The 14,993-nt window shown below is 29.9% G+C and overlaps 1 protein-coding gene across 1 annotated transcript; it reads right to left on the reverse strand.

Annotated features, from left to right (window-relative positions):
* Positions 1–9,163: 9,163 nt before the first annotated feature.
* On the reverse strand, positions 9,164–9,934 carry LOC112593454. Its single transcript, XM_025337845.1, has 3 exons — positions 9,532–9,934; positions 9,318–9,454; positions 9,164–9,256 (listed from the first exon to the last, which is right to left on the reverse strand). Exons 1-3 carry the CDS (start codon positions 9,932–9,934, stop codon positions 9,164–9,166), a joined length of 633 nt encoding a protein of 210 aa, XP_025193630.1.
* Between the last annotated feature and the right edge of the window lie 5,059 nt (positions 9,935–14,993).

Consider the following 14,993-nt stretch of genomic DNA (forward strand, 5'->3'; position numbering starts at 1 on the left):
TTTGATTTTGATTATTATATCCCATTCTGTTTGTTTATCGATAAAATTAGGTAAAGAGTTGGACATTTATGTGAATTTTAAACTGTTATCAGTTTTATTTGAGTTTTTAGTCCCATTGTTACGGAATTAAGGTCGATTATATTCCACATCTCATGTATCAATTTTAAAATGATTTATAATGGTGATGTAGCTAGTATTTTCCTATTCTCCTCTAGATCGTTTTTCTACAAATACTACAAATAGCTTAAACCTTTGATTACTGTCCCATAATGTAATATTCCAAATACCACATTTGCTTGTTGAACTCATGATAAAGTAATATTAGTGAGTAGTGACATTAACATTCGTATTAGATTATAATTTAAAAATATAATTAATAAAGAAATAAATATTAATTATTAATCACAGGTAAATCACTCAAAATCAAATACACAATCACAATAAAATAAATAGTTATCTTATCTATCTAAATTCTAAAACATTCTAAGCTCGTAAAATATTACAATTTACAGTGTTACTAGTTGCTACTTTGGCAGATAAATTGTCTTCTATACTGAATAGTGGTAAACTGGTAACTGATAAGTAATACCTACTGAGTACTGATTAATGCTTAGATCATAATATTATAGGTACAAGGTTTTAGTAATAAATTAATGATTATATTATTTAATTATATTATCAATTAGGTACTTAAATTTATTCTTGACCGAATAGGGATACCGAATATTCGATCCTTTCCTATTCTTGACCGAATATTAATAAAATACCGAATAGCCGAATATAAATTAATCCCAAAATATTGACCGAATAGGCCGGATACCGAATAACTACGAATATTCGGTCCTTCCTTGTAATAATTACTGCTACCGATAACAGTATAAATCTATGTAATAGTATGGGAATTTGATTAATCGTCGCGTAAATTGTCGTATGTTTCAATTTGCTGACGCCAAGATGTCGTATGCTATAGTTGTCCTGCGCTATATTTACCACGCCCAATTAACATGCACTGAAATTATTGCGCAATTGACTGCATTGGCGTACGCAGTGGTAGGGTTTCTAAGGTTATAACCCCCACCCCGAAATTTCTTTATCACAATTTTTATTAAATAATATGTTCATTATCTATAGACTATGGTTTTGAACAAATAGCTGAAACAACTTGTTAACCCAAATTATCATTGAAGTACGTCTGCCATTTTGCAAAGTTAATATTTACAATTAGTACACCACGGTGTAGATATGATAAATTGATAGAAGGGTTCAGGCCTACACCAGGTGAAGGTTTATACATAGACGATAAACCTATTAACAATGTTTTATTTTTATGTTATCAGCGCGACACGCGACAATATTAATATTATCAATGATCATTATTCAAATATTTGATTAGATATTGATAATAAATTAAATATTCAAACTTTATAATGAACTTAATTTTATCATAGCACGAATGTTACTTACACTCTAGCTAGGTATAAGTTGTTATAGTTCGACATTCTGCTACAACTTATAAATATGAGTGGAAATGAAATGTATCCAAAAATCCTATTTAGTAGGCCAGGCAAAGAAGAAAATGGCAGAAAATCCCAACCAAGATTTTTAAAGTTTTAATAAATATGCCTATAATATACCAAAGTCCCATTGATCGGATCTGGAGTTTTTTTGTCGTGAAAGTTTAAATATGAGTTTTTGAATATCTCAAAAATATTACAATATCAAAAAGTTTCTAAAGTTATTTATTAGACAATTTACAAAAAGTTGTATTTATATTTTTAAACAAATATTTCAAAGATATATTTGTATAAAATTGACAGTTGAAAATTATTAATACATTTCTCTCTCTTTCCGTGTTAAATAGGTTTTACACTGTATTGAATATATTTGTGTGTTCTACAAACTATAAACATGAACGATTGAATTATAATAACATAGTAGAAATTGATGTTTTTAAAACTTATGATAGCATACAAATAATTTGTATAATAAAAAAAAAAATATTATAATTTAAAGTTAATTACACTACATTCAGTGCAGGCAGATTATACTTTTATGTTTCGCATTCTTCTTCATCTTCTGCGATTCCATCAAATAATTCTGAAAGTGTACAATCTTCTGTACAATCAACCTCTATTTCTATAGAATTAGTGCACCATTGGCCTTTGCAATGTCCACATATAATTGAGCACTTAAGACCTGCTTTTCGACAACCACAGTTTTTACCACAACCTTTTTTACAACTACATGATATGCATTTAAGTAACTGATCGGGTGCTGGAGCTTTTAGTGTAGTAACTGGTAACAAAATATTATTTTGAAATGTCCATCCCCAATCCTCCGGGTTTTTTATATGACCTAGCCACAGCTGCACTTGCAAGTAAACTCTATAAGAATGTTGTCTGACAGCTTCTTCTGTTGGAGGAAGTGACGCAAGATTAATTTTGTTTTTTGTAGCACATTTTGTAAACAGTTTATAACGTTGTTGGTTCAAAGACATCTCATTTTCTGATGCACCATATAAATATAAAAAACATTTAACACCATTTGTTGCTATTTCTTCATGAGATGAATTAGGATTATTAAAAATTGAAACGATTGAGTTTATATCCTTCTGTTTATCTAGTATTTGTACGCATTTTTTTTTCCCTTTTTGGAATAAAGCTGACGTTGTATCACAACCACTTAGCGCATGATAAAACAATATTTTATTTATCATTGGTTTATCGTGGTTTTGTATGAATTCAGTACTATACATTTTTTTTTCTATTTTTCCTGAGCTAGGTTTTAGAAAATAAATATTATTTTCTCTAGGAGTTAAAGCAATTAGAAGTACTAACAAGTCAATGTCCTCACCAACCAAGATAGTTTTAGGATGATAACTTGATACATTAATTGCAGTGCTAACAATTAATGTATCGGCATCATCATTCGCTATTTTAACAATAAACCCATGATAAATTAATTTTATTTTAAGCATTTCAATAAATCGCATTTTATTATTATCGTTTGATAAAAAGTTCTCTTTTGAAACAGGAACTATCATATGGCTTTCAAAAAACACATCACTACACTTTTTTTTCAACCTTCGGCGTTGACGCTCTGAACTTTTTATACTTTTTGCGTTGTTTTCATAACCATCAAACACAACAATTGCATCATTACCAAAATGTTTTTCTACATAAGTTATATAAGACTCACAAATTAATTCAAATGTTTGGTTCATTTGCCAAACAACTCTATGTAGGAGAAATCCTCCATCAATAACATACTTTCCGTTAGTTATATTAATATTTTCTAAAGGTATTGGTTGTAAGATATCATACAATGCTGATTTTTTGGTTTTTCTTAGACCTTGTTCATCAAATAATGCTAACGGGAAGGGTGCAAGCTCAAATTGAAGGTATGATAAAAGTTCATCATCATTTTTTTTTAAGATTGCAATTCGTTGAAACAGTAGTAACGGGTTAATTTTAATTATTTCTTCATTAATCTTAACACCAGAAGTTATTGAAGCTAGAGTTGTAACTTTACTTGACCTCTTCAGTTTTATATCATGGAAGTTATTACCCACCATTGAGTTTACTAGATCAAGACCAACTTCATATGCTTTGTGACAATTAACATTATCGTCACCAGAAATTCCACTAGCAATTGACATAACACAGTTGGTATTTTGAAAAGGATAATTAAACGAAAACCATTGAGAAATTTTTTCAACATCACTGTCATCTCTAGATATTCTAGAATCCCGTAGCTCAACATGCTGTTCGCTTACATTGGAAGTAAGATTTACGAACTTTTCAATATTGGTACAAATATTATTTAAAACAGGCATGCCCAAAATCCATTTAGTCTTAACACTATCCGTCATACCTCTACCATGAGTAAGACCACCAACCGTTTTCATCGTCCTCATAAGAGTTTGTTCGATCGTCATGTCAGTCCATAAACCAGACCAAGTTTTATCTGTGCGGCGGATAGTAAAGTAACCTTTAGTTACAAATTTTGAATACTCGTCAGCATTCATTTTTTGTTCTAATGTTAGCATTTCTTGTAGATACAAATAGGTTGCCTTAGCGTACGGGATATGACCAGATGCTTGAAAATAAGGTAGCATTTCCCTACAACAAGATAAATGTAAATACCAGTCACCTAATCTTTCAGCTTGAATAAATTTTTTCATTAATGTAACCATTTCAAAATACTGTACCCATAATTCAGCTGTTGGCCCCAGATTTTTAATTGAATTTATTTCGGTTATAAACTTATTAGTCATTAAATTAAAATTTGGATCTAGGTTTACAACTTCCATACTTGTTGGTTGCTCAAAGTATACACTGAAATATTCGTTGGCTTTAACACGTTCATCTTCAGTTAATTTAATTCTTTCAAAAATAATTTTTGATAAAGCTAAGTGTGTTAATGAGTGTGCTCGGACGGCTCTAGAATAGGCATGACCAGTTAAAAGTTTTTCTACAGAATTTGGTGCGTATATGGTGTTTAACATTTCCTGAAGTCCACTATTCGTCATTAAATATCCAATGCAGCCCAGAAAAGACATAAGTAGATGAAAACCACCAAGTCGAACAATGACGTTTGAAAGTTCTTTGCCATGAGTATGAACAATATCTTTGGCTTTCATGTACAATGGCAAATCGAAAGTAACAAACGTAGTCTTTTGATTAATTTCGTTTGATTTTGTTACTGCAAAATGAAGTACTGTTGAAATTGCATCATAACTATGAGCGGGTAAATCTACAAAAGGTAAAAATATTATTTGCGAAAGTGAATAGTCTATTGGGGAAAGCTGACATATATTTTCCATGTATCCATTCCAACCACTTAAATTGTTTATTTTCAAATACTTTCCACAGGCCCATAGAACGTCAATAGGTTGGAGGTGTTGCGTAGTTCTTTGAAATGTAGTTAACTGGTTAAGATCTCGAATTTCAATATTCTTTAACCCACTTTCGATACCCTTTTCATAATAGTAGATGGGCACTTGACCATACTTGCTAATATCTTTAGCCGATGGAAGTGTTTTTACAATAAGTAAAGGCTCGTCTGGAACAACTGATGTAGCTGGTGTAGCACAGCATATACCACCCATTATATGTGTAGTATTTAAACCATCGATAGTGCACGAGTTAAAATCAGCATTATCAAATACAAATTGGCTAAAAGAATTTTCTAAAACCCGAGTTTGTGGGTAAATGAAAGAAGATGTTTCAAATTTAATTACATCATGGTATGTCGAGCAAAGCCCAAGACTTGATAAAATATTTATTAAATATCTTGATTCAAATTTTCTATGTAAGTATATACCGACACTCATTTGTATTGTAGACCGAAATGAACGAGGTCTTGTCGCTGACATAATAGCATGAGCAATAGAAGTACATTTTTTTGATACATGTGTTCTATCACCTTTCTTATTACTTAATATTACGCTATTTAAAAATAAACTCAATGTTTTAGGAATGACACTATCTACATTTGTTAAAAAGTCATTGGGTGCCGGGTAAGAACTTGTATCATTTATCTGTGAGCGAATGTCTTCCCGAATAATTATTGCTGCTGCCTCAACGATTCTTTGTCTCTCTTCCTCTTTGTTTACTTTTCGATTTTCATACCAGTTTTTAGTCAAAATATTTTGACTTGTGCCTCTAAAACATACAGTTGTAGTCTTTTTGTTGGCAGAACTTATTACGATATTTTCACCATATTTTTCGAGCAATTTCGCGCGAATAGTTTTGACATCGGGCACATATTCATAATCAATACAAGACAATATATCATTTTCAATCGAAAATTGACATTCCTCACTGTTTTCTAAAATAGAGTATATTTTGTCCATAACTATCATAATACTCTCATTTTGCGGCCTACCTCTTTTTAAATTGCCGCTGGAGGTTGATTTGAAAAAATTAACAAAACAGTGTTTGTGATAAATAACATCAGCTGCTACAACATCAATGACATTAGCTAAACGTTTTTCAACCTCTTTACCCCATACATCATTTCGTTTTTTTGCTTGTTCAACTATAGAATGACCTACGTTTAAAGTACTTACTGTACATACAATCTGTCTATTCTCAACAGGCTTTTTCTTTTGAATATCCGAAAAATTGTCTGGTATAATTTCAAAACAAAAAAGACACTTACATTTTAGTTGAAGCGACTGATGAGATGACCGTACTTTATTTTTGATAGGTGTAGGAGGCGCTGACTTATTAGACGCAGTTGAAGCACTAGCTTGTTTTAAGTCACTTACGATGCTACTTTTACGCGTGTACGATTTTCTACATTCAATATGTACCATTATCGTGCCACTGACATTATTAAACTTATTGTCATCACGCATTTGACTAGCTTTTACGAGACTTATTAAACCCTTTTGTTTAACTTCAACAAAGTTACCTTGAGTCTTCTTACAAATATAACACTTTATTAATGACATTTTTTGTAATATTATAATTTTAAAATAAAAAATTGAACTAATAATTTTGAAACAACGTAATATTCACTAAATCGCACAAGACGTTAAGATTTTCAACTGACTCGTTAGGACTACGATACGTACACTACTGCCATCAGTACCTACCATCCGTATATGACGGGAAACTATTGTAAGAATAGATTACAATTTAACAATAATATTTGGCACAAAACTAGTTTCTTATCGCTTATAAATACTATGAATTTATGACGTGCCGTACAGAATTTCAGATAAAAATATGTACATCGCGAATTCGCGACTGACCAATTACCTATTCTTTACCTTATTTACTATTTTTATTTGTAGTATGTTTTGTTATGTTATTATAATTGAATCGTTCACCTTTAGTTTGTAGAACACATAAATATATTCAATACAGTGTAAAACCTATTTAACACGGAAAGAGAGAGAAATGTATTAATAATTTTCAACTGTCAATTTTTATAATATATCTTGCCAAATATTTGTTTAAATGAAAAAATATAAGTAAACTTTTTTTTTGTAAATTGTCTAATAAATAACTTTTATTTGAAACTTTTGATATTTGTAATATTTGAGATGAACTCATTAAAACTTTCATGAGCTTATAAAAAGCTCCAGTCCGATCAATGGGACTTTATGTTATAAGAGGCATATTTATTAAACTTTAAAAATCTTGGTTGGGATTTTTCCGCCATTTCAAAATGTTGTCTCAACTATTCCCTCGGCCTATAGATACTTTTATTACATGTGATAAAATATTATTTCAAACTATTTACTTATTGTTAAAAATATTGGTAACATTGCCCATTACTACATCATCTGTAGAACGCTCTTTCCACGTTATCGCTTAAAACATGTGGATTTGTACAGTAATTAGTGAATTGGTGATTAAATAGTTAGCATTACTAATCCATAGCAGATATAAATGACCACCTGAAGAGTCTTAAATCATTATTCAATATTCTAATCGTAGATTAAATTGAAGATTAATTCATAATTTATTATATATTTAACAAATAAAAAAATAATTTATGAATATTGTTTACTTTATTATTTTGTTTATAATATAATATGTTATTATCAAATACTCTATATTTAAGATAATTAATACAAATATAGGAATTTATTTTGAAAGAATTATTTTGTGTTATGGAATGTTGATGATCATATTACTTAATAGATGCAGCTATAGTAGGTGGAGCGAGGCCTCCAACTGTTCAATTGATTCTACCCATGGGCGTAGCTAGATTTCAATCGTGGAGAGCAGGATGTACAACCTAATTTTTAAAGTATTTATTTATAATATTTATTCATTAACTCATTATTTTAAATTATAACAAGCAATCGTTCTAAGTCTGAAATCTGCTGAGAATTTTCTGATGCATCTCTTCTTTTCTGTAGCTTAAGCGTTCAACACTTAGTATGCATAGACTCAAAATAATTTACATTGTATTTGATTAACTATTATATAATATTGATGCGTGATATAAAACTATTTTGATTTACCATCAGACGGTTGTTTTCCGTCATCGTTGAACTTCAACCAAGTCTTACCCTTCTTAACGACTGGATGACCTTAAATAGTGCTAGTTGTACATGAGCTGAGCTAAAAGAAATACAAGGCTTGTTTTATTTTAGAGAAAATATCTTGTTTCTTCTACTACTTACCTCATTTCCATGTCTGATAGTTTGCTTGTTTTTCTCCTTCCAGATGTTATATACGATTCTTTCACTTTCCAAGTCTTTAATTTGGTAATAATTGGCAAAATCATTATTCTTAAGTTTAACCATCTGCGATCAACTTATATTTGCAGGGTGTAATAATAAAAGTGAAAGTAGCAGTGTCTTTTCAACAGAAATCTCCACCTCAATGAGGATATTAATGGAATCCAATATGGAATTAGTAATGATCTCTCCAGAATTCACCGAATTTAACGCTAGGAGGATTGAACGATGTTGTTGTTGTTTAACACCTAAGGAAGATAATTTCTGCTCTATATTCTCAGCCTATGTTTGGCAGCAGTTATATTCTGAATTTCTGTGTCAGCGTGTTCGGTGTGATCTTTCACTATGACTACTATTTTTATAAATTTGAGCTTTCTTGCTAAACCAGATTTTTGATTGTAGTATCTCACAACAGGCTCTAATAAATTTAGGTATTTTGCTATGAGATAACACTCATTATAAAAATACTTTTATTTGCTACAGCATACAATTGAAAAGCAACTTTTCTTGTTGCAGTGTTCCCATCTTTTGACAATTTATCTAAAGCATGTACAATTATCTCAAAATTTTCTTTGAAAATTGAAATACTTCTATATTTTTGAGACCATCGTGTCTCACAGAATGCTGGTATGTTCGGGATACATTTTCTACGTAAAACAGATTCGCGAAAAAAGTTTATGATATCCTTTACCGTTGAAATTGTGTTACGTATTTCTGGAACACAATTTAAATCATTGACCACCAAGTTTAATTTATGACTTGCACAGTGAAAAAATAGAGCATGTGGATATTTTTCTCGTAAAATTGTTTGCACTCCATTGATTTTCCCTGCCATAGTTGCGCAACCATCATAGCCTTGTCCAACAAGCTTCGTTCCATCGAGACCTTCGTTTTGAATAAAATGATCTATTGCACTAGCTATGTTAACAGCATCCATGGCATGTAGTTCAATGAAGCCTAAAAATTCTTCTCTGATAGCCCTTTTCTCATCATCAAAAAATCTAATCCCAATAGACAATTGTTCTGTTCCTGAGATATCAGCGGTCTCGTCTGCCATTATACTGAAAGCTACAGCCTTTTTAACATCATTAATAATACAATCTTTGATTACTGTTTCACTTATATTGATGATTTCATTCTGATTTTGCGGAGATGTGTAGATGGCATTTCGCTTGCCCTTTTCGATATGGTTTTGGAGATACTGATCACCAGCTTCAATTCGCATTTGAATTAAGTCATAGAAAACTCCTACATCAAAAAATTATCAAAAATAAATAATTTAAATAATCCAATATTTTATAAATTTAATGATTTTATTTAATTACCTTCATTTTGACCTTTTCCTCTAAAGAGTAGATCATGGGTTCCGCAAAATAGTACATTTGAAATTATGGACGAAATAATTTTTCGATTTTGTTCTAGTACTTTTTGGTGTCCGGATACCATCATAATATTTATAGGTACTTCTTCCATAAAACTTTTAGCTGCTTCGGTTGCTCCTTGGTGCCAATTATTGGAAATATGGTTTCTACAGCCCTCGTGAATGTCTTTGTATCGTGTAAAAGGTTTGATGATAAATGAACCTAAAACACCTTGGACTTTTTTCGGTGGAAACAGAACACAGTACAAACAAAGAGCTGCTTTCAGTATTTTCGAATACGCAAGCCAAGGAGCATAGGCCTGTAACCAACTATGGTTAAATTTCAAAAAATCCAACAGCAATAGCATCTTCACTAAAGTTGTAATTTTCTGGTGGCGTCCAACAACGTTTCAAGATATCCATTTTTTGAGATGTTGTTAAATGATTAGACCGTCCCACCCATTGACCTATGTCATTTTCAAAACGTTCTTCATTTGTAAGCTTTTTAGAAGTTGAAGGATCTGCATTTCTGGTATTGCGATCATAAGAAATGGAAGGTTCGTTGGAGGATTTGGAATTTTATATATTCCTTCATGTTCATCACTTCCGCTACTACTTATTTCTGGCAATTTTCTCTTTTCTCGAGCTTAAAAATTACGAAGACTTATGAAATAATGATGTAAGTGATAATCAGGGCTCGAAACTTAATGCATTAAAAATTTGTTTGTTGTTGATAATTTATTAATAATATTAATATATAATAATAATATATTATTATTATTATTTATATTATTAATATATAATATTAATAATAAATTATAAACATAAAATATGCGCTATGACACAGAAAAAGTTGTTTCCTATGTATTGTGGAATTTTGGTAATTCTACTATAAATACCAAGGGAGTGGTTTTGTCCCGCGCAAAACAGTTTTTCGCTATATTGTAAGACGAAGACAACGCATGCGGGTATAGCGTCCTCTTAATATATCATAGTTGCGGCAGGCGGCGGTCACAATACATAGTGTATATATTATATAAGTAAAAGACTTTGTACTCATTTATTTTACTTTGTAACTATTTATAATTCTAAAACAAGATATGTACTTACCACCAAAAAACTTTCTTATGTCCATCGTGTAAAATAATATTAAATGTAAACGTTATAATATATTATATTCGTTACTTACGCGAACACAGAACGGCACGTACTGCTGTCTGCTGCACTTGATTGTTGACACTATCGCTGTTGATATTAATGTATAAAGCACATAACGATTAGCGTTTAACTCATAATTCAAATAATCTTTAGATAGACTAATCGATAAAATATAAAACGATTACACGTGTAGATATCACTCGGTCCCACTAAACTATTTTTAGACTTCATGTACTTATATCATATTTAATATTTCAATTTTAACGTAAAACTTACACGTGTGATATAAGAAATACAATTTAGTTTGTAGTGCAGGGGGGGGGGGGCATTTGCCCACCCATGCCCATACTCGCTACGCCCATGGATCTACCTATTGTGAAAACCCTACCTGAACTAAAATCCTGCGTACGCTACTGATTGACGGTACACCTAAAAATTTAATTGATATATCTTATTTTTTTTTTCATTAATTAAATGTTTAAAAAGTATAAGTATTGTGACCAATCTTAGTATGATAATTTTGATTAATTGAGCAATATTTTTAATAAAAACAGTTTAAAAATATTCTCAGATCATTAAAATAAAAATCTACTCTTAAATATTTAATCTATTTCTTACATTAAATTTATATCAAATTTTTTTAGTAACTTCTTTAATAATTGTTTATTGATGCTACCTAACAATTTATAAATTTATATGTACCTACTTATATTATTAAATATTATTAAATATTTATTTAATCTAGTTTTTACATTAAATTTATATCAAATTTTATTAGTAACTTCTTTAATAATTGGTTATTGATGCTACCTAACAATTTATAAATTTATATGTACCTACTTATATTATTAAATTGTAGGTATATGATAAAAAAAAAAAAAAAAAGATTTAGCCATAACTTATTTTATAAATTAACTTTTTATAAATTTTTTTTTTATTAACATAGATATTTAAAACAGATATACTTTCATTGCTGAATAATGAATAATATTTTATTACTATAACATTATAAATTATATTTTAACTTATAGGTATTACATTTTACAAAAATTATTTTGTGACTATATGCTACTATGTATTTTTCAATTTCATTAAACTTCTAAGAATTTGTGTTGGAAATTAAAAAATTTAAATACATTTTCAAGTAGCAATGAAAAATAATTTGTCAATTTGTTACCCTTACAAACAAACTATTTTCATTTTATAGGATATCATTGTTATTAAAGATAGTAATGTTGATATCTATGAAAAAACACAAATCAGTCATTTTAAAAAGCCCAATAAAAATGATCTTGGTTAAATTTTTGAATATCATCCATAACAGCTATTTTTGGATTTTCCTTTTAAATTAACTAAATCATTTTACAAAAAAATAAAACTCGACGTTGTTGGCTTTCATATGATATATTTTCCCAAAGTTTTTTCTGTAGTGTCTATTTATGTATTTCTTCAAAAGATAACGTATTTACCCAAAGATTGCAACTTTGACACATATTTATCAAAGAGTTGATGAACATGAAAATAGCAAAAATGATATAATATGTACAGATGCTTATCTACACCACGAAAACAACAAAAGTATAGATATTTACTAATTTTAGAACAAAAACATAAATTAAAGGAAGAAATTAAAAATAATAGGAAAATACTAGAAAGGGTTATTGAGAATAAACCTAATTGAAAAGAAAGGTTTAAGTTACAATATGAATCATCTAATTATTGACACGATCCTACCCTTGGCAACATGGTAACTTTTTAGAAATTCTACTTCTTTTAAAAAAAATATGATGTGACATTCAATGAACAAATTGATAAAATAACCGAAAATGCTCAAGAAAAAGCTGCTCGACACAAGTCTACAAAAGTGAAAAGAAGAATTTCATCTATAACAACATTCATTTCAAAAACTACAGTTTATTTGATTATTGATACTGTAAGTTTTCTTATGAAAAGATCAATTTCTTCTCAAATACAAGAAGCTGAAATGTGTTCTTTGCAGCTGGATACTATACAGGATATGTATGATTCAAGATCAGTGTCCTCTAATATTAAGATATGTGAATTTAAAAGGAGTAAATGAAAAACTAATTTCCTTTGTGACAATGAAAGAATCAACAAGAAAAATTTTCCATGAAATGCTGCAAGATGTACTGAACAGCAATGAACTTGATGTAAAAAAATGCATTGGAAATGCCACAGATGAAGTGGCCAATATGCTAGGGAGATTTGATGGCTTTTCATCCTAGTTTTCAAAGTCTTCACCCAGTCAAATTCATGTATGATGTTAAGTCATATTTTGAACTTAGTTATTATTGAAGTAACAAAATCACCACTTCAAGCTGTCTCTTTATTTGTGTTATTAAATTTTGTTGCGGTTTTTTCAAAGAATCGTACAAGAAAAAAAGAAAAAGAGTATAGAAAAAATAATTAGTGAGAAAGCTTTAAGAAGACTTGTGACTATTGGAAATACTCATTGGTAGTCTAAAGAGAAAGCTTTGCATCATATTTTTGTAGATAAGGGACATTTGTTTATAGAAATGATTTTCGCTTTAGACACTATACAAACATTAAATTCTTTTACGCCTGAAGTTCGTGTAATATAAAAATATATTAACGGCATTTGTTTATGTTCATATTTTTGAAATTGTTGGTCCTCTCTCTAGTTATTTAGAAACAAAAGGTATAGATTTAATAAATTCTCAAGAATTGGTTGATATTTTAGTTTTTATATTTCGTGAGGACGAGAAATGGCAAGGGCTGGTCAATATATAGATTTGCCGAGACAAAATGTTGTCCTAGTCGGCCCCTGATTAATTCCATATATTTTCACTCTGAAGAATCTTAGTAACTTTATTAATAGCAGAAATTAATTCATACCAAATAACAACACTTAAAATAATATCATAAGAAAATTCATAATTCGCTAAAGAAGAACTTTCACTTTTTATTTTAGGATCTTTTGTTAATTCACTAACTTTTACTAAAGCAATGTATACTTGACGCAATTGAAAATGAATTGGTTTAATCGATCTTTAATATCTTGTACCTGTTATTTGCTTCAAAGAAAAATTTAAAACGTATCCCATCTTTCAGTAGAAGCACTAAAAATTTATAAATTCTTTAAATTACGCCAAAAAAATGTCATAACAGTCGGTACAAGCAATGCCACGAGAAGTAAAGGCTGTGCGCAGTATATGGTACAAATAAAAGCTCTTAGATTCTCTGAAACGATTTGAGATTGTACTCCTAGTTTTCGGCCGACCATATTTGCCTCATTAATGTACAATTAGCCACAACAATTTTTCAAATTCAGTTTCATTAATTTTAATTGTTCATTTATTTCCTCAGTTAAATTTAAACCAGATTTATTCGACGTATGTATAAAACATATAAAATATTGGTTTATTTCATATTTAAAATTTTTTGAAATTTCTACAATACGAATAGGAAATGTAAGCTGCTCCTTATGACTTTTATCAGGTACTCCATCTAATAAAATCGTAAAATATTTACTTTTTTTAACGCGATTTATTATTGCATAACGTATTTTTGTAGCAATAATTATATTTATAATAGGTACTAATAAATTCGTTTTGGATCGTAGGTCCTAAATAATGATCATATTAATCATGTATTTTATCATTAGATACACGTCTTAAATTATCGACCATAATTAAATCAAATTTTTCAATCATTTGTATTAGTCCTAAAAATGTACCATTATTAGCTGTAAACAATTTATAAAAATTTAGAATATTGTGCATTGTATGTTCATATTTGTGTAGCTGTGTAAATTCATGTAGTGTGAGTGAGCTATATCATCCATTTTAAGACGCTTTACCGAATAAGACGTTATATTCCATCGGTCCCTAAACATTTCTTATACTAGTCATTGTAAAAACCACCTGTTAAGACGCTCGGGTTTTATCCACCTCATCGGATATAACGTTCTTTTGTTTAGCAGATTACGATAATTTTTAGTAGTTTGGAGAAAATAATAACATAAATTTTACTTGTTTGTCTGTTCTTATCGTTTTATTTTATCGCTATACCTATTTTATCATTACCCAACAGTTTTACTGTAGTCTGTCGATCTAGTGAAACTACAGTCTGGTTTTGCTATTTATTAGCGGTGGTTCTCGGGCATGGTACTGCCTGGGCGGAACGTCCGCTACCGACACCGGTCGCCAGCATGGTTTGCGGGTTTGGGCTCCGTATACGTCCGTCACAGGGCTGGGCGTTAGACTGATCCGAGGGCGAAAAAGGTTG

Source organism: Melanaphis sacchari, unplaced genomic scaffold (genome assembly GCF_002803265.2).
Source record: "Melanaphis sacchari strain LSU unplaced genomic scaffold, SCAv2.0 Contig205_pilon_pilon, whole genome shotgun sequence".
Taxonomy (NCBI): Eukaryota; Metazoa; Arthropoda; class Insecta; order Hemiptera; family Aphididae; genus Melanaphis; species Melanaphis sacchari.

Bases quoted from the DNA above. Each gene is read 5' to 3' on its own strand.
- LOC112593454 (XM_025337845.1), bottom strand. From the start codon at position 9,934: ATGCTATTGCTGTTGGATTTTTTGAAATTTAACCATAGTTGGTTACAG. The intron at 9,455-9,531 runs GTAATTAAATAA...TTTTTGATGTAG, and splicing joins AGGAAAAGGTCAAAATGAAG to GAGTTTTCTATGACTTAATT. The intron at 9,257-9,317 runs GTAATCAAAGAT...GTATAATGGCAG, and splicing joins TCATCAATATAAGTGAAACA to ACGAGACCGCTGATATCTCA.